Genomic DNA, 23,281 nt, shown 5'->3' with positions numbered 1-23,281 from the left:
TAACAGCATTGTGTGTACTCAAACCTTGTCATACAAAGCAGTTGGATAGTATATAGGGAAGTTGTGCATGCATGCAATTCACAACAAAAGTGGGCATGACAAAAGATTTAAGTGATTTTGAATGTGAAATGGTAGTCACAAGACACTGATATGCGTATCGTAGAAACTGTGACCTAGCTGTTGTTTTTCATATACAGCTGTTTCTGGTGTGTATTGAGATTGGTCCAATTACCAAATAATAATAATAATAATATTATTATTATTATTAATAGCCATATGGTGCAAGGAATCCTGAGGCTCACCAGACGTGAGCCCCCAGGGTTCATCCAGCCAGTGATCCTATGTTCAGAAACAGCTCACTGATGCAAGGAGTCAACAGAGGCTGACGAGACTTGTGCAGGGTAATAGAAAAGAAAGACTACAGTCGGTCAAATTATAACAGTAGTAACTACTGAGACATATGAGATTAGAATCTCTTTTTCTTAACCTGCACAACTTGTCATGCCTTGTGACAGATGGGATATCACAGGCAACAACCAAACCATGTTCCACTTCTGTGAGAAAAAAACAAATAGGTGCAGTTACACTGGACTCAGGAACACCAGCACTTTACAGTGGAGGGTTGGAAAATTGTTGCCTGACTCCTGCTGTTTCATGCTGATAGGAATACCAGAATATGGTGAAAACAGCATGAGTCCATAGATCCATCTACTAGGTGTCAACAGTGCAAGCTGGTAAAGGACTGGTTCCAGAAATGCATTACCGTATATATGGCACGCTATGACCATAGATGCCGATGCACCAAAAAAATCCCCAATCAACCAACCAGAAATGCAAGGGTGAATTTGGCCTACTGTGGGAGCTTCCCGTCACCAGATCTCAACTAATTGAGCACATGTATTAGAGGTGGAATGAGCTCTTTGGAATTGTACTAAACTGGATGATAAATATCCATAACCATCCAGTTTAGTACAATTGTGGAAAGAGAGTAAGTCATCATGGACTAGCATCCCCATACCACACTTTAAAATCTTGTTGAGTCTGTGCCACAGTGAATCCAGACTGTTTTTGAGTGCTGAGTGGGGGGAGGAACCTTCTCGATATTAGGTAGGCATACCTTAATAAAGTACCATTCAGTGTATGTTAACACAAATTTTCATTTAATATGGATATCTTTTTTTTCTTTCAGGTGATAGAGGATATTGCACAAGCAGAAAAAACAATTAACGATTTAAAATTAGCAATCATGGAGAAAGAACCAGCTATAAAAGTTTCACAAACACGTCTTCATTTACGTAATCAAAGGCCCAATGTTGAACTTTGTAGGGATCCAGCTCATCACAGGTATCATTAATATTATGTGACAGGATGGTTCGAACATAGGAACACCATGGTCTATGCATTACTGGCTTTGGATATCTTTCTAAAATTTAGGGAATATTATATTTTCTAAATTGTAATTCTTTCTAAAATATAGAAAATATTATATAAATATTTAGGAAATGCAATAAAATAAATTAAATAAGTAGGCTTTAATGCCAAGCTGTGTGTGTAGCATGTGTTACATTCAGAGGAAATATGAGGTGTGGCAATGAAGTTCCTGGACTGGTGCTCTTGCAGTCATGTTCAATGAGTTAAAATAAACAGAAGTGGAATGTTGTAGTTCTAAATTTCTCCAACTGATGGTGCCGAGATTGTCCAATAGGCTGACAGATTGCAAGTAACAACCAGTTTCATTAATGGTGTTAACATTCCGTGCACAATTTTGCAGTGGAGCAAAAAACAATTATCAAATTTTGCCTTAAATTGGAAAAATCTGCAACAGAAACATGAAATGTTAAAAACTGTTTTAGTGGTATAAGTGGTGTGTTTGAATGGTGTAAGCAGTTCAACGACAGATGTGAGGATGTTTGCAGAGCTGCCCACCCAAGAAGTGGGCATCTCTGAACCTCTTGAAATAAAGACTGAGTTGCAAAAGTTCAGGAAATTGTGGCAGTAGACAAGGGTTTGATCCTCAGAATGATGGATGAAAAGTTGGATGTGAATAAGGAGACAGATTTGTCAAATTCCACATGAAGATTTGTGGAAAAGAAAGGTTTGTGCAAAATTTGTACTGCACAGCCTCGTGGATATGCAGAAGCAACAAAGTGTCACCATGCAAAGATTTCATCCAGACTTGTCAAGATAATCCTAATTTCCTCAACTGTGTCACTGGAGATGAGTCTTTGGGTGTTTCAGTATGACCCAGGGACAAAGCATCAGAGCATGTGGTGGACTTCAGTATCATCACTAATGCTGAAAAAGTTTCATTTATAGAAGTCAAATCAAGATGATGCGCATCATGTTTTTCAACAAACAGGGTATGATTCATAAGGAATCTGTACCTGAAGAGGAGAGAGTCAATGTTACATATTCTGTGAAGCTCTATATCATCAAAGAAACTGTTGAGGTGCATTTCCTGGGTAAGGTTGCAATTTTGAGAGAGAGAGAGAGAGAGAGAGAGAGAGAGAGAGAGAGAGAGAGAGAGAGAGAGAGAGAGAGAGAGCACGACAGCTAGTTGTTTCATGACAGTGGTCCACACTGAAGACATTTCTGATGAAACATGGCATTGTACAGATCAACCATCCACTCTACTCTCCCAATATAGCACCAGTCGACTTCTTCCTCTTTCCCAAAGTGAAACCTGCACTCAAAGGAAAGAGATTTCAGAATGTTGAGGACATAAAGAAAAACTTAACCACTAAATTAAACATCATTTCTTTGGACATCTTTGCTGACTCTTGTCAGAAAGTTTTTGAATGGTGTAAAAATAAAACTATTTTTGAGCTCCTTTACTTTGCATTCTTTTTTATTTATTGTACCAGTCTTGGGAACTTTATGCCATACTTCATATATGGCTTGTAGTACTGAAATGGCCAGGCTAACCTGACTATGTTTATTTATATACTGAATGATATACATCTTTGTTTTAGAATATTTATGCTTTTCATATTTTTAGTTCATTTATTGGAACACCATATCTGTCATATTTATATCTGTAAATTATAACTATTCGTACCTCCAATAAGAACAGCAAAGCAAAAAGTTCAAAGCAGCAGGAATACTTTGGCTTGGGAGATAACTGTTGATGATGGTTCTCTTATAAATCAGACTGACATGTAATGTGTGTTAATTGTTGCCTCTTTGTAGTAATTATTATTATTAGCCATATGGTGCAAGGAAGCTGGAGACTTATGCTGCACCAGCTAGGTAGTACACCGGACTGAACCTATTGGTAACTCTTTGCTACCTCTACTCTGCAAGATAGCGACTGGAGGGAGTCCGAGTAGTGTGTATGCGGGGGGGGCGGTAATTGTCGAGGCCACACTATCTCAAGGATCTCGGTATATTCTTACCATGTGTTAGTAAAATAATAAGAGGAGTTTACCTCAATATAGTGCGTAGAACACTTCTGTATGATACCCTCCAGAAATTAAAGCGGAAAAAACGAAAAAATCGACAACTTACCGGTACATTAGAGTAAAATATAAATAATTAAATAATCAATTTAACACAATTCAAATCAATTTAAAACAATTAAAATTCAAATTAATGCAATTAAAAGAATCTAACGAAAATATTCAAAACGATTTTCCTTCCTGAAGCTGACAACGCTTTTCAACCATATGTCGTGATCACAGGAATGAAAATTACCAAATCGGGTTAAACCTGATACTTAAATAGAGATTATTTGTCTTCGCGCATGCACGTAAAGGTCCACGCATCGGAGATCAAATATGGCCACAGAACATTAACCGAATTCTCGTGTAATTTAATTTCAATGGTTTCTGCAATTAAGTCGCGTATAATTATGTTGAACGTTAAGTATTTTGGCTTCGTTAAATAAAAAAGTATGTTTTTCGTTAATGGCATGAAAGGCTAATTCTGATGCTGCTGAACGAGAAGCACGAACTGAGGCTTCATGTTGATTTACACGAATATTAAGAGAAAATCGGGTCAAACCCTGATACGACAAGTCGCAATCACCGCAAGAAATGTTGTATACCAGATCATTAATTTGTTTTGCGAACACTGAAAGAACCGAGCGATTGTTCAGTATAGTGTGTAACTTCCATATTGGCCTAGCTACAATTTTAAATTCGGTATCTTTAAAGAATCTGTTAAGCTGTTTGTGCCACTGTTCAACATATGGGAATAAAGTATTTTTTGATATTACTATTGTTGATTGGTGTAGTATTTTGTATCCTATCCTTAGCTTGTACCCTAATTCGGTTTATGGTGGTAATGGAATAACCCCTGTTTAAGAATCTGCTAGTTAATATTTGTATTTTCTGAGACTAAAGCAGATTCCGTCGTTGAATATTTATAGGCATTAAGAAATTGATTAAAGATAATCGATCTTTTGTAGGTGAATGGTGATAGCTATTATAATGTAGAAGCATACCGGTGTTTGTAGGTTTTCGATAGATGCTAAATTGTATTTTATTTGAGTCCCGGGTAAGCGTGAAATTTAGAAAGTTTAATGACTTAGTATCCGTATCCTCCCGTTCCAATGTAAATTTGAGTCTAGAATGAATATTATTAAACGAATGTAAAATGTCTTGGATAGTATTTCTATCGGTAATAACTAGAACATCATCTAAATACCTCCCATAGTATGTGATATGGGTTCGAAAAGGTGTCAAATGTATCTGCTCAATCGTTGAGAGATAGATCTCTGACATTAAGCCACTCAGGCTCAAACCCATTGGTAATCCAAAAATTTGTTTGTATACCTTGTCTCGAAAGGTTATGTAGTTAGCTTCAACTAACAGTTTAATTAAGTGAAAAATTTCCTTAATAGGTAGCTTCGTATAATTAATCGGTGTCGAGTTTTTATTTAACATATCCCAAATAATATCTAATGTGTATTCAACGTTTACATTCGTATATAATGAGGTAACATCTAGTGAGAATAAATTGTCATTGTCGTCGAGTCTACAGTCTTTAAGCTTATTAAATAATGTATCGTAGTTCTTAATCCCAAATTGTATTACCTGTCTAAAGGGTTTTATAATGTTATATACATGTGTGGCTAAGGATTAAAATGCCGAGTTCCTGTAGGAAACAATAGGTAGAATAGGAAACCCAGTCTTGTGTAATTTTACCTGACAGAAAAGTGCAGGAATATTGTATGTTCTGGACTTCAATTCCTTTAACTGAACCATAGTAATGTAGTCGTTTTTTCGATACGTGGTTAACGTTTTATTGTATTGATTGACCAAATTGATAAACAGTGCCGGGCCTACTTCACGATAAGTGGAGGTATCTGACACAACTGAATCTAACTTATTAATATAATCAAGTTTATCTAGTATTACCACTGTATCTCCTTTATCTGCCCTCTGTATAATAATGTCCTTATTTCCCCGAAGTTCTCGTAAAGCTGAACTGTCATGTGTATTCAATTTAGGAAGTCGCGTTTCTTTTATGTTATTCACTACTTGGTTAACTTGTTGAATAAATACATCTTTTTGTGGAACATTATGAAGTCCAAATTCAATATCAATTACACATTGTTTTTTAGGCAGTTTTCGAGGTGGTAAATTATAATTTAGTCCTTTGGATAAAAGCGAAATCTGGTCCTGTGATAGTGTACACAAGGAAAGATTTGTAACATGTTGATATGTTGGTTCGTTGGATAATTGGTGAGGGGGATGTTCGCGAACTAGCTGACATATTCTGTGGTAACATGTTGTGTGTCTGTGGGGGGATGTCACCCAACTCGTATGAACTTGGTCGCAAGCCCGCGACACTGTGTTAGAATTCGCATGAATGTGTCTTGACCTATCCGATAATGTTTGCAATTTATTACCGTTTTTTTTTTTTTATTTCTGAGGCCTGTGCTTCCCGTCGCAAATCTATGGAGGTCTTCAATACAGATCAATCGTTTGGATGTAGATCATTTTTTAATTTATCGGGAAGCTTCCTAACCTGAGAAAGGTATTTTTGTTTATTCAAATATCGAGATTTTAAGGCAAGCTTAACAATATTACGCGATGTTGCCAGTGTTAGTTGTTTTATGCCTGAAATTTTTTGATTTAAATTCACCCTGGCAAACTTCGGAACGATGTTGTTTTGAAGGCAATATTTTAGAGAAGAAATATGGTAACTTTGGGCCGAGTACCTTAGTGTAGATTTAATGTAATTTTGTACCAAGCCATTCAAAAAATATCCCATAGTTGTGTGTATCGATTGTTTACTGCTGTTTACCATGTGTACACCATATCCAAAAATTTCATTACTTCATAGTGGGGGAGGGGACATACAGCATGTCCCCTCCCCCACTTTTTCTTTCTATTTAATACACCATGAATTGTCAAATTAATAGAGTAAGCTTATCTGCAAAAAGATCTAAACCTCCCAAACACTTCCTAGTTCATTTCACAAATATAAATGGTCTCAATTCTAATGGATTGATACATGGAAATCAACGATGTCCATTTCCACTTGCAGTCTGCCAAACCTCGTGTACTTTTTCTGACAGAATCTCAGTTATCGGTTAATTCAATTAATGCTCATCTCAGTTGCCCAAATTATTCACTGTATGATTCCTTTCACCTCAGAGGTGGTACTTGTGCATATGTCCATTCCGATATTCCCTGTCAGAGAATTGGTAATTTGGAATCTCCTCTCTTTGATCTTCTCTGGCTTAAAATCTCTACCTCACTGTGTCAAATTCATATGTTGTCTCTACCGTTCTCCCAACTCTACTAATCACTTAGAGCTCCCTTTTGGTCACACTGACCCAGCTGGTCGAGATACTGAGGCTTTTGCAATTACTAATGACCTTACACAGATTGTTCATTTACCTACAAGAATACCTGGACAATCCTAACCGTACAGCCAACATGCTTGATCTTTTTCTCACAAACAACCCTTCTAAGTACACGGTCGAAGTGAGTGGTCTTTTAGGTACTCAGATCACAACTTGGTGATTGTCTCTTCTCCAGTGGAGCCTTTATCTCATGGCTATTCCCAACCTTGTATTGTTTGGCATTACATGAATGCAAAATGGGATGACCTGCGAGATTTCTTTTCTTTTCCTTGATCGGATTACTGTTTTAAAACTTCTGCTGTCAACGTTTGCTCAGATCGTGTCAGTGAAATTATTCTTGTAGGAATGGAATCCTTTATTCTACACTCCACTCTAAAATCTCATCCTTTATCAAAACTTTGGTTTTCCAATAAATGTGCTGAGGCTGTTCAAAAGAAGAATGTTGCTTCTTGATTAGACCGGGGTTTGAGCCCATGACCACCAAATACGGAGGATGCGGAAAGGTCAGGGAAATACCACCGCATATCCCCAGAGCAATATGGCCTTAGTTGCTAATGCTCCTAAAAATCAAATAACAAACAGTCTACAGAAGTTCAAGTCTAATGTCAACAAATATCTTCTTTCATATTCTTAGCCTCCAACCCAAGCACTGTGCTAAGTACTATAGGTTCTAATACCTCTCGTGTTTAAAAAAAAAAGGCTCATACTCACCAGATGTAAGCCCCTGGGGTTGCCTTTTTGTATCTGTAGTGGACATGATACAGCCAAAGGTGATGTCTTTCTGTGCTTTCATTGCAGAGTGTGTACAGAAAGTAAGCAGCAATTCAGAATTCTGTTGGACTTATATGAGTGCCTGAGGAACAGAGTTGATGCCTCAAAATTAAAAAGAGACTTGTCAAGCACTCCACCACCAGTCAGTACTGTAGACTACACTCGTGCATCAGGCAACACAACAAACTCCTTCATGGGAGAAAGTGCCAGTCCCACAGGGAGTAGCTATTGTGAGTGACTCTATTGTCAAGGAAATGTGAAATATATTTTGTAAAATGGATAGACAGAATAGGACCAGGGTATGTATGCAGAGGAAAATATTGATGATGTTAGAGCAGCTATCATCTTAAGTGGTACAAAAGGTGATGTTGTACACACTGGTACTAATGATATTAAGAATAGGAGAACTGAAGATTTAATTAACAAGGGCTGGGAAATGTTAAGAAAAAGTTGCAAATTAAGATAAAATATGAAATTCTCTACAATTCTCCTCAGATATGATATGAGGGATGAGAGCCTTGTGAAGCACACGCTTCTTGATTAGACCGGGGTTTGAGCCCGTCACCACCAAATACGGAGAATGCGGAAAGGTCAGGGAATGACCACCGCCATATTCCCGGAGCAATATGGCCTTAGTTGCTAATGCTCCTAAAAAAAAAAAAAAAAAAACAAACCGAGAGCCTTGTGAATTATTTGGCCCTGTGCTAGGCTCATGGAGTAGAATTTTTCACAGCCTGGTCTGTGATTGTTAATAGGAAACCCTGTCAACAACAAACAGGGTATGAATACTTGTGCTAAGTGTATCCATCCCTGTACTTACAGGGATGGATACACTTAAATAAAAGATTTGCTGATGCTATCAAAGCAGGTATTAGGTGGGTTGGAAAACTACTAGCTTGTATGGGATACACAGACTCAGCGCCGGACGAAGGTATTTCCGTGCCCCAGGCAGAAAGATTTTTCAGAGCCCTTTAATAAAGAGATATATATATATATATATATATATATATATATATTTTTTTTTTTTTTTTTTTTTTCCCCTCTTCATTGTTCTTCTGTTTTTGGCACCCCAGCAAGAGCCCTACTAGCCCGTGCCTTAATCAGACACTGCACAGACTAATACATTAACAGCACCTACAGGCAGAGGTGAAAGGGATTCTTGCACCTTTCCTATTGGGACATGTAGCAGCCTGGAAGAGCAGGGTGTTGGGGATTACAAGGCTTACTAGGGGTCCTCATGGAATAAACAAATACAAGGGCTATGTCATGGTTACTAAAAGTAAAAACAGATGCATGTATATTTGTGTGTACACTAATGCTAGTAGCATATTAAATAAATTTTGATTTTTGAAGTACTGGTGATCATTAAATGCAGATATTGTGGGGATTTCAGAGACTTGGTGTCACTTGAATATGATATTGGGGATTCAGAATTTGAATATGAGAAGTACAATTTGAACTGAAAGGACAGACAGTGGAGGAGTTATGCTCGTAGTTAAGAAGCACATAGAAACTAAGGCAGTTCACCAAGTTGACAATGGTGGTCAGTACAGTTTTGAGTCAGTTTGGTGTGACATAACTACTGAAAAAACAAAAATGAAAGTAGGAGTTTGTCATGGGCTAAATGACTAAGAATGAGTATAACAAATAACTGTACAGACAAAGTGGACCGGTAAATCCGAATGTCTTATAAGTTGATAAAGGTGATTTTACCTTTCCAGATATTGACTGGAACCTTGTTTAGTCACTCACACAACAGCAGGACTTCTAGATTTACTGTATGACTGTTTTCTACACCAGCATATTAGAGCAGCAGTGAGAGAAAGCAGTACTCTTCATCTGATCATCAGCAGTGAATTTCTTGCTTTAAGAATCTGCAGATAAAAGTACCACTGTAGGATGGGGGGAGGAGAGACAATGGTCACAGTATATTGATGTGGGATTTTCACTTCGATGTACAAGGGTAAAGGGAAGAGAATTTGCTTTTGTAAAGATTACTACATTGGTCTCAGGCAGTTTTTAAATTCCTTCAGCAAGACCAGATGATGATGTTACCAGCAAAAAATTCTAAATGTGAAGCATTCAGGAAAGTAATTGTAGAAGCAAGTTACTAACCTCTTTATACCAATCAAGAGAGAGAAAGAGAGAAGTAATGTTTGAAACTTAGACCTAAATAGATGTTAAATGAACTGGTGAGGCTAGTGGCAGAGAAGAAAATTAACATGGAGTGCAAATAAATTATCAGGGGTTAGAGAAACCTATGGCAGATATAAACTAGCCTGCAGTCAAGTTATTATTATTATTATTAGCCATATGGTACAAGGAAGCCTGAGGCTTATGCTGCACCAGCCAAAAAAAAAAAAAAAATTCCCCGAATTACCCTGAGAGAGAGAGAGAGAGAGAGAGAGAGAGAGAGAGAGAGAGAGAGAGAGAGAGAGAGAGAAAAGTAAGTAGAAAGGAATCACCAAGAAAGAGAAGAATGATGATATCCAACTCAGGACCCTGGGTTTGCCAAGCCCATACTCGCCAGATGTGTGCCCCCGGGGTCGATGAAAGGGGTTAGGCAAGCTAAGGCAGATTTAAAGAAGTGTGTGTGGAAAAGAATGAAAAGAAAAGTAGCAAAGACTTCTTTACTTATGTAAACTGGAAGGAAAATAATGAATTGCATTTGTCCACTAGATATGAATGGTATAACTGTTGATGATCCTGCTCGGTTTGCTGAATAACTGAATTGATATTTTGCATGTTCTTTCACACATAAGGAATTTTTAGGGAGGGAATGCCAGAAGTATATCAAATCATAAAATCAAAGCCTCCCTGTTATAATAGGGAGCTAAATGATTTTATGATAACTGAGAAGAATTTGTGAGAGAAATTGAAACTAAAAGTGAATAAGACACCTGGTACAGATGAGATCTAGCTAGTTATAGTAAGGGGAGTAGCAAAAAAGATAAGCAAACCTTTAGTATGATTATAAAAGCATCCTTGGTTTCTGGGATGGTTCCTGTGAACTGGAATCGTGCAAATGTTTCCGTGATTTTTAGAGGGGGGGGTCAAAGGGTAAAGTGAATAATTGCAGTCCCGTAAGCTTGATTTCTGTTCCAGGGAAAATAATGGCATCTATTAATGGCATCTAGTAATGCTACATCTGGCCAATACTGCTCTACGGTGTAGAAACCTGGACTCTAACATCAGCCACTACAAAAAAGCTCCAGGCCTTCGAAATGTGGCTCTACCGAAGAATGCTGAAAATTCCGTGGACAGCCAAGATAACCAATGCACAGGTCCTGCAGGACATGCACACGGAACGGGACCTGCTCAAAACCATCATCAGCAGGAAATGCAAATACCTAGGTCACATCGCTAGGAACCAACAAAAATATCACCTACTACCACTCATCCTGGAGGGAAAGATCGAAGGCAAGAAACGCCCAGGCAGACCGAAAATGGCATGGCTAGATAACATCAACACCTGGCTTCACATGACAACAGCACAAATTCTACACGCAGTGCTAGACAGAGAACAATATCAAAACGAAGTCGCAAACGCCATTCGGCAGCATTAAAGAAGAAGAAGAAGTAATGGGGGCCCACCTAGATAGGAATGCAGTTATATAGCAGTCACAATGTGTTTGTTAAACAGTGATGTTGTCAGACAAATCTGATTGGATACTGTAATGCAGTAATAAAGGAACTGGATGCAAAAAATAATTTTGATATTATATTTAGCTTTCAGAAAAGATTTGGATACTCTTCTACAGTGAAGACTGCTGTACAGATTGGAGCAGTAGAGAAAGTCAATGCTATTGGTAAAGGGATGATTGAGTGGGAGAAGACAGACAGTGATTGTTATCAGTGTGTGCTGCTGCTCTTCTTGGACTGATATTATTAGTGGACCTCCCCCCTCCCGGTTCTGTGTATGGCCCATTGTTATTTTCAGGATTTTGTTAAAAACATTTTGTTGTGCAGCACTGAGAAAAAAAGGAGGAATTTTTACCATGGAGAAGTAATACAAAATATGTTTCACTAATTTAACCAAAAAAACAGGTTTGGTTTGTCTTCCGCCTTTGCATATAAAGCTTGAATTAATGAAGAATTTTGTTAAGGCTCTTGATAAGGATTCTGCTACCTAAGGGAACTGTTTAACAGATGCAAACTGAAAGAAGGAATTTCCATTGGGCCTCAAAGGAACTGCTCAGTGATGATGTATTTAAAACAAAGCTACAGGACATGAACTAACAGCTTGGCGATCATTTAAAGCAGTTGTGCATGAAGAAATTCCCCTCAAAATTTGGGAGATGTAAGTGATGAGCAAGGGGGGGTAACTTCATCAGGACATATCCATAATGGAAAAGTAGAGTGGTACCAAGGTCTCACTGGATACTGCCATGACGGGAGATTACTGCTGGTTGCTTAAGAGAGAAAGCAAAATGGACTATACAGGGTGTCTCAAAAGTATTGGTACAAACGTTTAGGGGAGTAGGTACCATCTAAAGGAATGGTTTTTTTTTTTTTTTTTTTTTTTGATTTGGTAGTTGTTGGTGCATCGGCTTCTGTGGCCATATTGCACCTCCCAAGGTTTTTGCAGTACTTTGATCCAAGCCTGAGGTGGGAATCGAACCCGCGACCTTTGGGTTGCCGGGCAGGTACTTTACCCACTTGGCTAGCCCGGTCGGCTCTAAAGGAATGTGAATCGCTTAGGAACCCATAACCGGAAACGTCATGGGAAAGTAATAGCAGAGGGACAAGAAGCAGAAATGATACAAGACAGTAATTAGTGGCAAACATTTATTTGACATAATATTAACAATGGAGTACGAGATGGATGCATTTCATGATGTTACAACAGATGCTCGAAGGTTCCACCACGAGACGCGATGCATGCGTGACACCGACGCAGCATGGATTGGCGGACACGGTCGAACACACCTGGAGTTTCTTTGACAGTAGCAGCAGCGCAGACGAGTCTCGCCATGAGATCCATTTTTGTCTTCACAGGCAATTCATACACGATAGATTTGAGGGCCTCCCCCCCCCCACAGAAAGAAATCAAGGCTTGATAAATCAGGTGAGTGTGGGAGCCAGGCAACGGGTCTGCCATGGCCAATCCATCGACGCCCAAAACACCTGTTCAAATGGTCACAAACACACCGACCATAATGGGCAGGCACCCCATCATGGTGAAACCAAATGCTGCATCTCACATTTGCTGGAATATCGTCAAGTAATCTTGGTAGAACTTGTTCAAAGAAAGATTCGATATTTAGCGGAGTTCATGTGGAATGGTAACAGATATGGGCCGACTAAGCAGTCACCAACCGTACCTGCCCACACATTTATTGCGAAGCGATGTGCCGCATGGGGGCGCACACCGTGTGGGTTGTCGTAAGCCCACACATGAGCATTGTGCTGATTGAATAAGATTTCCCAAGTGAAATAAGCCTCATCCGTGAACAAAACATTGAAATTTTCCCTCTCGTGAACTGATGAACAGTGCCATCTACCGACTTACGGTGACGTTTCTGGTTATGGGTTCCTAAGCGATTCACATTCCTTTAGATGTTACCTACCTCCCCTAAACGTTTGTGGCAATATTTTTGAGACACCCTGTATAACTGAGTGGCAAACATTTTAAGGAAATAGAATCTGTTGTACATTATAGATAGCATATATATTGTTGTATGATATTTGAAATTGTTCATTCATTAAGTTACAAGAGTTTTAGTGTACCTTACAATGGAGATGTTATAGAGGCATTTTTTTTTTTTTTTTTTTGGTCAGTGTAATAGTACTACAAAAAGGGTTAGGCTGATAAAGGCTCATTATGAGAAATTACTGACTAAGAGAGTAAAGAACAAGGATAAAGAGTATTTTATATTATATCTGAATACAAAGAACAGAAGAAACTAGATCAGACCTTACATGATAGATATGGGAAAGTTGTAGATAACTGGTGTTGCTGATGAATTGGAGCAGCAAGGAAGGCCCATGGTGTCCTATCAATGATTTTTAGAATATTTGCCTTTAGAGATAGGAAGGATAAAATCTCACTGTATAAGGCAATTGTCGAGCTTCACTTGGAATACTGTGTTCAGTTTATGGAGACCACACCTAAAGAAAGACATAGAGTTCCTTGGAAGGGTCAAACCTACTTGGGGACATCTGCAAAAGGGACACCCTTATAAGGAAAGACTTTGAATATGTGGACTACAGAGATTGGCAACCAGGCACCTACAGAGGACATCTATAAGGCTCTTAGAAGGATAGTAAAATCAATGAAAATGACATTTTCATTGTTATAAATTCCAGAACTAAGGGACATAAATTCAAATTATGGGTAAAGAGGTTTAGGCTAGATTACAGGAAGATTTCTTTTAGTCAATGAGTTGTTAATTGCTGGAATAAGTTACCCCTATAACTAGATGAAGCTGATAGGTTTGGTAAATTCAAAGGTCAGTTAGACAGTAACCTACATGTGGAAAGAAACATATAAGTAATTTATTTTATATTTTTATTTTTTTATATATTTTAATATTTATATTATTATTGTTTATTGCTCATTTTTATTCATTATAATTTTTTATTTTATTTTATTATTATTATTTCTTGTCTGGTACAGTAAATGCCTCTGGTTTCCATGCACTATGTGACTAATATTAATATGATCACAGTAAGTAAGTTATTCAGTGCATTTATGCAACAGAACTGAGGTTCACCATACCTGTGTCTTAACTAGGTTATATTACTTCCAGAGTCACGATGACTTTGACTAGAGCAATAGCAGGGAATTTAGGATTATTAACAATACATATTGAATTTCCTATTTCATAACACTAATTGCTATATAGAGAATCAGCAATGGAAGTATACAAAATAAGCCATGATAAAGTATTTGATTAGGAAATCATGCAACAGTCTTAAGACAATGAAGGCACTTGAAAGTCAAGTGTCCTCATAATGGCATAGAGTAGTCTTATACAATATAAAAACATAAGTAAATAGTACTTGTTTTTATGTAGACTTGATAAAAAAAATTTCAAAGGTAATTAATATAAGAAATATACATAAACTTTGGAAACTACTTATAAATTACTTAAGTGACAAATCACAGCTACCTTATACCTAGACCACCTAGTAGGTTATTGCATAGAGCCTAATGGTGACTTGGGAAGTTGTTGCAAAGTATATAAGTTAGTATATGTTACCTAGCTTCTTCAGAAATTGAAGTGCTATCTTTGGATCCAAGATTTTTGACTATCAAGGTCTTTCATCCTCTCCAAATTCTTTAGATTAAAAGCCGCCACCCCCAGTTACTTCTGATCAACTTTTTATCAGCCTTCCTCAGGGGCACTGAGATGTTGGAGTCTTCTTTTACTGAAGTTTTCATGAAACTGTATTTCAAAATAATAGAAAACATTTTTATCATGACACGTAACTCTAAAATAGTTACATGAAAATTAGACACGTCTCAACCATGTGAACATATTGCCAAGACTACAGCAAGTATTTTGTTTTCAAGGAGCCATTGTTACCTGTATGCAATCAAAAAGAGTAAAAATAAATAAAAATTCACAATTAAGTGATAAAGGAATTCAGTTGTTAATTGTGAATTTTTATTTATTGTTTCCCATGTTTCTTTTTTTGCTTACATACAGGTTAACAGTAATTCCTTTCAAACAGAATACTCACTGTAGCTTTGGCAATATGTTCATGTGGTTTAAAAGTGCTTAATTTTAATGTAATTGTTTGATAATATTAATACTTTTGTTTTCTGGAAACACAAGGAAGAGAGTGCTTTATTTAAGTAAATGCAATTTTGTTTGTCTCATTACAGAAAAGATAAAAGCAGAACCAACTACTTATGAAACGTGGCAGTGGCATCTGCTCATATAAAATATTTTAAAAATTCTCATCATTCTGAGTGGCCCATCCTTTGAGCTACTAAGGTATTATATTGAATATTCAATTTCCAAAGGTATCACCAGGTATTTAAGGTATTCTTGTACCGCAGTAGCGTCTGAAAAGCAAATCTTCCAAAGCTGGCAGGTGTGAATAAGTGTTGGAGTGTAAAGTTTGTGTGTGTGTTATGTTGAGTGCCGGTGCCTGGCAACTTCACAGCCAGAGGGCAGTGAACACCCTGGTCTGCTGCCCCCTGATTGCAACCAGGTATGGCAATATCTCTTCAACTGAGATGTTCTGTTTTATATGGTTAGTTGAGCTAATCATGTGCATGTCCTTATTTGAATATATGACAGCAGTTTGGATGCCATTATTGCCATTTAAATATAATCCTGTTTCATCTCAGCCAAAAATTAATAATTACTAATTACAAGATTTTCATATTCATAAGAAAGTTGGAACAGTAGTACTTACTAGTTATTTTTATAAAATTTTATTGATAATAGTAATACAGAATCTTTATTAATTTATTCAGATAAAAGGAAAGTGATCTATTTTATATAAACTTTTTTTTTTTTTTTTTTTCAGCTTGATTATTGAATCTCGTCAGCTAGCTGCATCAGTTGATTCCCTTCAGCATCAGTTACAGATGGCAGAGTCATCTCTTCATAGTCTTCTAGAAACAAGAAGAGATCTAGAGAGAGAAATAGCCATAAAGGAGAATAGCATTTCAATAGATAGAGACAGGTGTGGTTCTGTAAGGCAGCGATTTCCACCTCAGCATAAATTACTTGGATACTGATTTGTGATAGTTAATGTATTCTAAAACAAACAGTAATAATGGTAAGGCATATTAGAAATCACTGACCTTTGTTATGTGATTAAACAAGTAAAAAATATAATAATAAATAAATAAATAAATTTATTTTAGTCAAAAGCTTAATAAATTATTACTTTATTTTATATCATACAAAATTTGCTTTTAAATCTGTTTTAACTTGTGAAATTCGTTGTATTAAATCCTGCCTTGTAAATTTTCAAAAATAAAGCTTCAAACCGGAATAAGATTAAAATTTTAAATCAGTTGGCATAGTGTAAGTCATAATTATCATTTTTGTTTAGTAATATTGTAATTTGTGTTAAACAAAAATCTGGTTATAAGAAGTTTTAAACTTCTATTGATTTTTTTTTTATTTTTTTTTTTTTTAAGGTTCATGGAAATGATTTTAGCAAGTGTTTTTTAAATATAATTTGAGAATAAAATATATTTGTTTTTCATATCACACACAAGAGAATCATTTTGTAACTTGGGCAAAATAGACAAGTTTATCATTGTAAAAAATGGATTTTAGCAGCACATCAAATCATTGATGTTCGAAAATCATGACTCTGTTATAGTGTTGTCACGTTTCCTCCTCTGAAAAACCAGTCAGATATCATTTTCATTTATCCTCAACTTTCAGTTTCATATATTTGCAGTGATTACATTTTAAAGTGAGTGTCAATGATAAACTTGTCAATGATAGGTTTAGACATGTTTGAAATAATATATTACACATAGGTTATTCCAGTTTGAATGGCACACTTTGGCAAATATTTCATACCTGGCCATACTGTCAGAATTATATGTATAGTTCTGTGTTCATTTGCTCCTCTGTGGTGTGAAAGAACCTTAAGCCTTGGTTTTCAAAAAGCTTGCAAAAGAACTTAGTCAGTATTAGCAAAATTTAATGGGACCCTTATTATTGAATATTTCAGTGTTGATCATATTTTTATTCATTTTCAAAAAATAGAATATACAACTAGACCCCTTATCCAGAAAGCTTGGATGGGCGTTTCTGGGTTTTGATGCTTATCAGGAGAAATTAGTATTAGTAGTGGCAAATAATGCAAGAGAACAAGCTTACAGAACATCAGCCAAAAAAAAAAAAAAAACTACCCACCACACCCATTCATTTGCTCCAGGAATTAGTCTGGTTTTTCCTTGAGTTTATTCAAACTATACACTGGCTGAAGGCAAACCTCTGCACATTATCATGCAACCATCCTTCTTCAATTTGAATTTATGCACCCTCATGTGTGTACTCTCAGCAAGAGGAATAATACTTTCAACATTGAGCTTACTTAATCCATTAAAGGCCTTAAACACCTCAATCAGATCTCCTTGCAGGTGCATAGTCTCCAGATGCTGCAATTTGCACAACTGTAGCCTTTTGTGCCAGTTTTCTGACTAGCCTATCACTGCCTCGATAGCATCAGCAAATATTCTTTAACTCCTATTTAAGTCTATCCCTTCTCTGTAAAAACACTCTCTCCTATTAATAAGCACAGAACATGCTGAGGAAAAATTCTACTTCATGAGCCTTGAACATTTTCTCCAGGGCCAAATCGATTGTACTTCCTCAACACGTACTTCCTCTTATGTGTCTGGGCAGAATTGCAGACAAATCCTAACTCGCAACTTTTTACTAACATTTCCCTGCTCTTGTTAGTAAGTCCTCAGATCTACTCTTAATATCATTAGTGCCACATGTACAACAATATCACCTTTTTGGTTCCCTAAAAGATGATATCTGCTCTTCTACAACTTTTGGTCCTTAAGATTGTCACACACATTCTCTCAGATACACCAGACAAGCTGTACTTGCTACCTGGGAGTCTAAAACGCTGATGAAACTGATATTCGGGTGACACTCAAGTCAAGTGGACCCAATTTCGGCGAAGTCCGGACGGTCTGTGACAGCCAAATCCTCTGCTTGCACCTTCACGATGGTGGGACTGTTAGTAATCCTGGGTATAACCTCCATGCACAAGTACATGGTGGGTGACCACCCAGGTGTGAACCAGCGTAAGCAGGGTGGCGAGGTGTGGCACCCACACCACATGGAGGAACGCCACCCCTCTATGTTACCAGGCAGTACTAGGTGGTAGATGACTCTCATCAATTGGTGAAATACCACCACTTTGCTTATTGGAGGCTTGAAGTGGTGGAACCCATGTTTAGTCTCTAGAGCTAAGTTCCAGTCAACCCTTCCCTATCTCTTCCATCATGCAGTATGATTGATGACTTTTGAGGTTATGATGAACATCGTGCGAGATCCAATATTCCATACATTTCGAGGGAACAGATCTAAAACGGAGTTCGCAGGCCAGCCGCTAGTTAGTACACCGGACCGAACCTATTGGTAACTCACTAGGAGGCTTCCGGATCAGCTAGTGTATAATCTTGCTACCTCTACTCTGCCAGATAGTGACTGGAGGGAGTCTGAGTAGTGTATATGCGGGGTGCATTGTCGAGGCCACATTATGTCAAGGATCTGGGTATATTCTTAACATGTGTGCGCCATATCCAAAAATTTCATTACTTCATACAGCATGTCCCACCCACTTTTTCCTACTATTGAATACACCATGAATTGTCAAACTAATAGAGCAAATTTATCTGAAAAAAAGATCTAAACCTCCCAAGCACTTCCTAATTCATTTCACAAATATACGTGGTCTCAATTCTAATCTCAAAGATTTCCATTTCCACTTGCAGTCTGCCAAACCCCATGAACTTTTTCTGACAGAATCTCAGTTATCGGTTGATTCAACTACTGCTCATCTCAGATGCCCAAATTATTCGCTGTATGATTCCTTTTGCCTCAAAAGTGGTGTTTGTGCATATGTCTGTTCTGATATTCCCTGTCAGAGACTTGGCAATTTGGAATCTCCTCTCTTTGATCTTCTTTGGCTTAAAATCTCTCTACCTCATTGTGTCAAATTTATCTGTTGTCTCTACCATTCTCCCAACTCCACTAATCACTTGGAGCTCTTTGACTTCCTCTCTTTGCAAGTTGACTTTATCCAGTCCAACTTTCCTAACAGTGAGGTAATTTTCCTTGTTCACAACTCCAGCTGGCTTCCGTTTTCTAGTCACACCGACCCAGCTGGTCGAGGTGCTGAGGCGTTTGCAATTACTAATGACCCTTGCACAGATTGTTCATTTACCTACAAGAATACCGGACAATCCTAATCATACAGCCAATACGCTTGATCGTTTTCTCACAAACAACCCTTCTAAGTACACGGTTGAAGTGAGAGGTCCTTTAGGCACTTCAGATCACAACTTCGTGATTTTCTCTTCTCCAATGGAACCTTTATCTCATGGCTATTCCCAACCTCGTGTTGTTTGGCATTACAAGAATGCAAAATGGGATGACCTGCGAGACTTATTTTCTTCTTTTCCTTGGTCGGATTATTGCTTCAAAACACCTAATGTCAACATTTGCTCAGATCGTGTCAGTGAAATTATTCTTCCGGGAATGGAATCCTTTATCCCACACTGGATTTTAAAATCCCGTCTTTTATCTAAACCTTGGTTTTCCAATAAATGTGCTAAGGCTGTTCAAGAGAAGAATGTCGCATATCGTAATTGGCTTGTTTCTAATTCTTCAGTTTCATTTTCTGCCTACACCAAAGCTCGCAACAATTGTAAAGCAGTTATTAATCAGTCTAAACTAGAGTTTGAACAGGCTAAGAGTAGAAAACTTGCTTCTTACTCTAATGGTAGCCGAGCATTCTGGTCTTTTGCCAAAGCTATTGGCTGCAATCTCTGCTCCCACCTCTCCAAACCAGATGGTTCTGTTGTCACTTCAGCCAAGGATAAAGCTGACCTGCTAGCATCCCATTTTTCTTCCAACTCTTATATTAATGATCTTGGTAAAACACCTCCCACCATTCCCAACACGCTCCATTCAATTCCTCCTGTTGTCTTCCGTCAAAAGGATGTCAGAAGTATTTTGACTAATCTTGATGCTAAGAAAGCTCCAGGTCCCGATAGTATTTCTCCACTTGTTCTCAAAACCTGTGCTCCTGAACTTACTCCTATTCTCTGCCGCCATTTTTCATTTTCTTATTCCAAAGGTATTTTTCCTTCTGCTTGGAAATTTGCTCATATCCAGCCAGTTCCTAAAAAGGGTGACAAATCCCTCCCATCCAATTATCATCCCATTGCAATTACTTCTACTCTTTCTAAAGTAATGGAGAAATCAATTAACTGCCAACTCTTTAACTACCTAGAAACCTTCCGTCTGATCAACGATCGCCAGTATGGATTCCATCAGTGTCGATCCACTGGTGACATTTATGGACTAATTCAATGGAAAGGTTCGATGAAACACATGTAGTTGCTCTTGACATCTCAAAGGCTTTCGATCGTGTTTGGCATAAAGGTCTTCTAAACAAGCTTCCATCTTATGGTTTGCCAACTGTTTTTAGTAATTGGTTAACCAGTTTTCTCTCTGATCGCTCACTGAGGGTGATGGTAGATGGCTCTCTGTCTTCTAACTTCTCCACTAATGCCGGTGTCTTCCAAGGTTCAGTTCTTTCCCCCACTCTTTTCCTCTTGTATATTAATGACCTTCTTCCATTGACTGGAAATCCTATCCATAGTTTTGCCGATGATAGCACATTGCATTCCATTTTCCATCTTGAGAAACCTTGTCCTGCTCAATCAGCTTCAACTTCTTGAAAATCTGCTACCAATTCCTTACATGCCGATCTTCAGGTAATTCTCCAGTGGGGCAAAGACAACTTAGTTGATTTCAACCCTTCTAAAACTCAGTCTTGTCTTATATCTCGCAAAAAGGATTCTTCTACTCCTACGCTTATCTTTAGTGACACTCCGATTTCTAGGCAAAATGATATATCTCTTTTGGGGATTACTCTGACTTCTAATTTCTCTCTTGGCACAAGAACATTACAAATATTGCTTCCTCTGCATCTAAAAAACTTGGTTTTCTCTTTTGTTCTTGGCATTACTTTTCTTCCAAACAGCTGCTTACTCTGTATAAATCGCAAATCTGCCCTGCCATGGAATATTGTTCCCAAATCTGGGGTGGTGCTCCTAAAACCTCTCTCAGGCTTCTTGATTCCATTCAGAAGAGGGCAGTTAGGTCAATTAATGATTCATCTCTAACAGAGTCTCTCCACTCGTTGTCTCATAGACATACTGTTTCTGCTGCATACCTCTTCTACAGATTCTTCCATGGGCACTATTCTTCTGAATTGGCTTCTATAATTCCTGCTCTCTCTTTCAAAACAGTCTGAACACGTAGCGCCATCAGCCAACATCCATTTACTGTCCAATTTCAAACTCACAGAACCAACTTTTCATCTTCCTCGTTTATTCAACTGCCGTTTTCTGGAACAACCTTCCTTCATACATATTTCCTGAAAATTACAGTCTGCAGAAGTTCAAGTCCAATGTCAACAAATACCTTTTTCGTCTTCTCAACCTCTAACCCAAGCACGGTACTAAGTACTAAAGGTTCTAATACCTCTCATGTTTGGGGTTTACATAAAAAAAAAAAAAAAAATTTAGTTTTGCTCTTGGCAGAAATACTTTGAACTTAGTCCACCTATCCTTCTTGCACAATATATTTCCTGTTTTCTTGACAGTAGAGTCACTGACAATAATTACCTCTTGTCGAACCGGTGCATTCTGCCTTGGAGATTACAGCTGCATTGCTTGATGCACTAGTGTGAACTCTGTTATTTAGTTGGGCAGCTGAGAGCTTGATGGGCCCTCTATTTTAATTCCTTTGAGGGCATCTTGGAGGCTCATCGGAATGCTGAGCTGGTGCTTAATTTCTTCACATTCTCTGTGCCAAACACATGCGCATATACAGTCTGTCCTCGTATAGCACGATAGTTGTGTTCCTAGAAACCCTCGTGCAATGCAAAATCGTGCAATATAAACAACAGGCCCTATGGGAAAAGTGGTGTTAGGTGCCGACCACCCAAAATTGAACACACATTTGGAACCAAAACATTACCAAACACAATAAATAATCGGGTAATTTTAATCGTTATAAAATACGTAAGTATTTTATAACGATTAAAATACGTAATAAAAAAATCATATAATATTTTTTATTATAATATAATAAATAATAAAAATATTTATTTTTTTATTATTTATTATATTATAATAAAGTATTTTTAGTATTTTTTAATACTAAAAAGTATTTTTACGAATAAAATACATATTTTATTCGTAAAAAAATTATTATATAAAATAAAATAGTCGTAATAAAATACTTACGTATTTTATAATACGCAAGTATAAATTATAATACGTAAGTCGTAATAAAATGCTTAAGTATTTTATTACGACTATTACGTAATAAAATATTGCTAATGCTTTTGCTTCTATCATAAGCAAACTTGTTTTTTGTTTGATTTTCTATCCAAACAGATGACAGCCGTTCCATCTCTTCCAATTCTTGTGTCTTAATCTAATGGATTTTAATTACACTTTGAGTTGTTCCCGCTATGAAAGTTGTTTTTATTTTATCTGCATTCTTTGTAATTCTCTGCATTGCCTCATTTAGGTCTGTAGCACGTGCAATATCACATGGTCTTTCATTTCGCTCAAAGCGTTTCACAATTTCATATTTTTTCTCTATCGACAGAGGCGGACTGGCCATAAGCCTTATCCGGGAAATCCCGGTGGGCCGGAGGCAGGTGTGATTTTGGCCATAAACCGTAGTATGAGGCCACTATAAATTTTCCCGGGTAAGAATTTTTGACCCAGTCCGCCTCTGTTTATCGATATTGCTTTTCTTTTTCTCTCTGAATCTGCAGTGTCTTCACCAGGACGCTTCCTTTTCACACCTTTTAAGTATTTTAATAATTTTTAGGGAATAAAGCGCCATTACAAAATGAGGAGGCACGCTTGATACACATAAACAAAGCTGCGCGCGTGTAGCAACTGAATAAATAACACTGTAAAGGCCGAGATACACT

The 23,281-nt window shown here is 37.5% G+C and overlaps 1 protein-coding gene across 3 annotated transcripts in view; it reads left to right on the top strand.

Moving 5' to 3' along the window:
- Positions 1 to 16,331, top strand: part of LOC150083297 (tektin-4-like) — a 164,659-nt gene extending 148,328 nt beyond the window's left edge. For all 3 annotated transcript variants that reach the window (XM_090377956.1, XM_090377957.1, XM_090377955.1), the window contains exons 7-8: positions 1,190 to 1,344; positions 16,076 to 16,331. In XM_090377956.1, the coding sequence (XP_090234082.1) occupies positions 1,190 to 1,344; positions 16,076 to 16,289 (369 nt within the window). In that variant the 3' untranslated portion in view covers positions 16,290 to 16,331. The remainder of the gene's footprint in view (positions 1 to 1,189; positions 1,345 to 16,075) is intronic.
- The last annotated feature ends 6,950 nt before the right edge of the window (positions 16,332 to 23,281 follow it).

This window comes from Mastigoproctus giganteus, chromosome 7 (assembly GCF_048544385.1).
Source record: "Mastigoproctus giganteus isolate SK-2022 chromosome 7, ASM4854438v1, whole genome shotgun sequence".
Classification (NCBI taxonomy): Eukaryota; Metazoa; Arthropoda; class Arachnida; order Uropygi; family Thelyphonidae; genus Mastigoproctus; species Mastigoproctus giganteus.
This window is presented reverse-complemented; position numbering and strand designations above follow the sequence as displayed.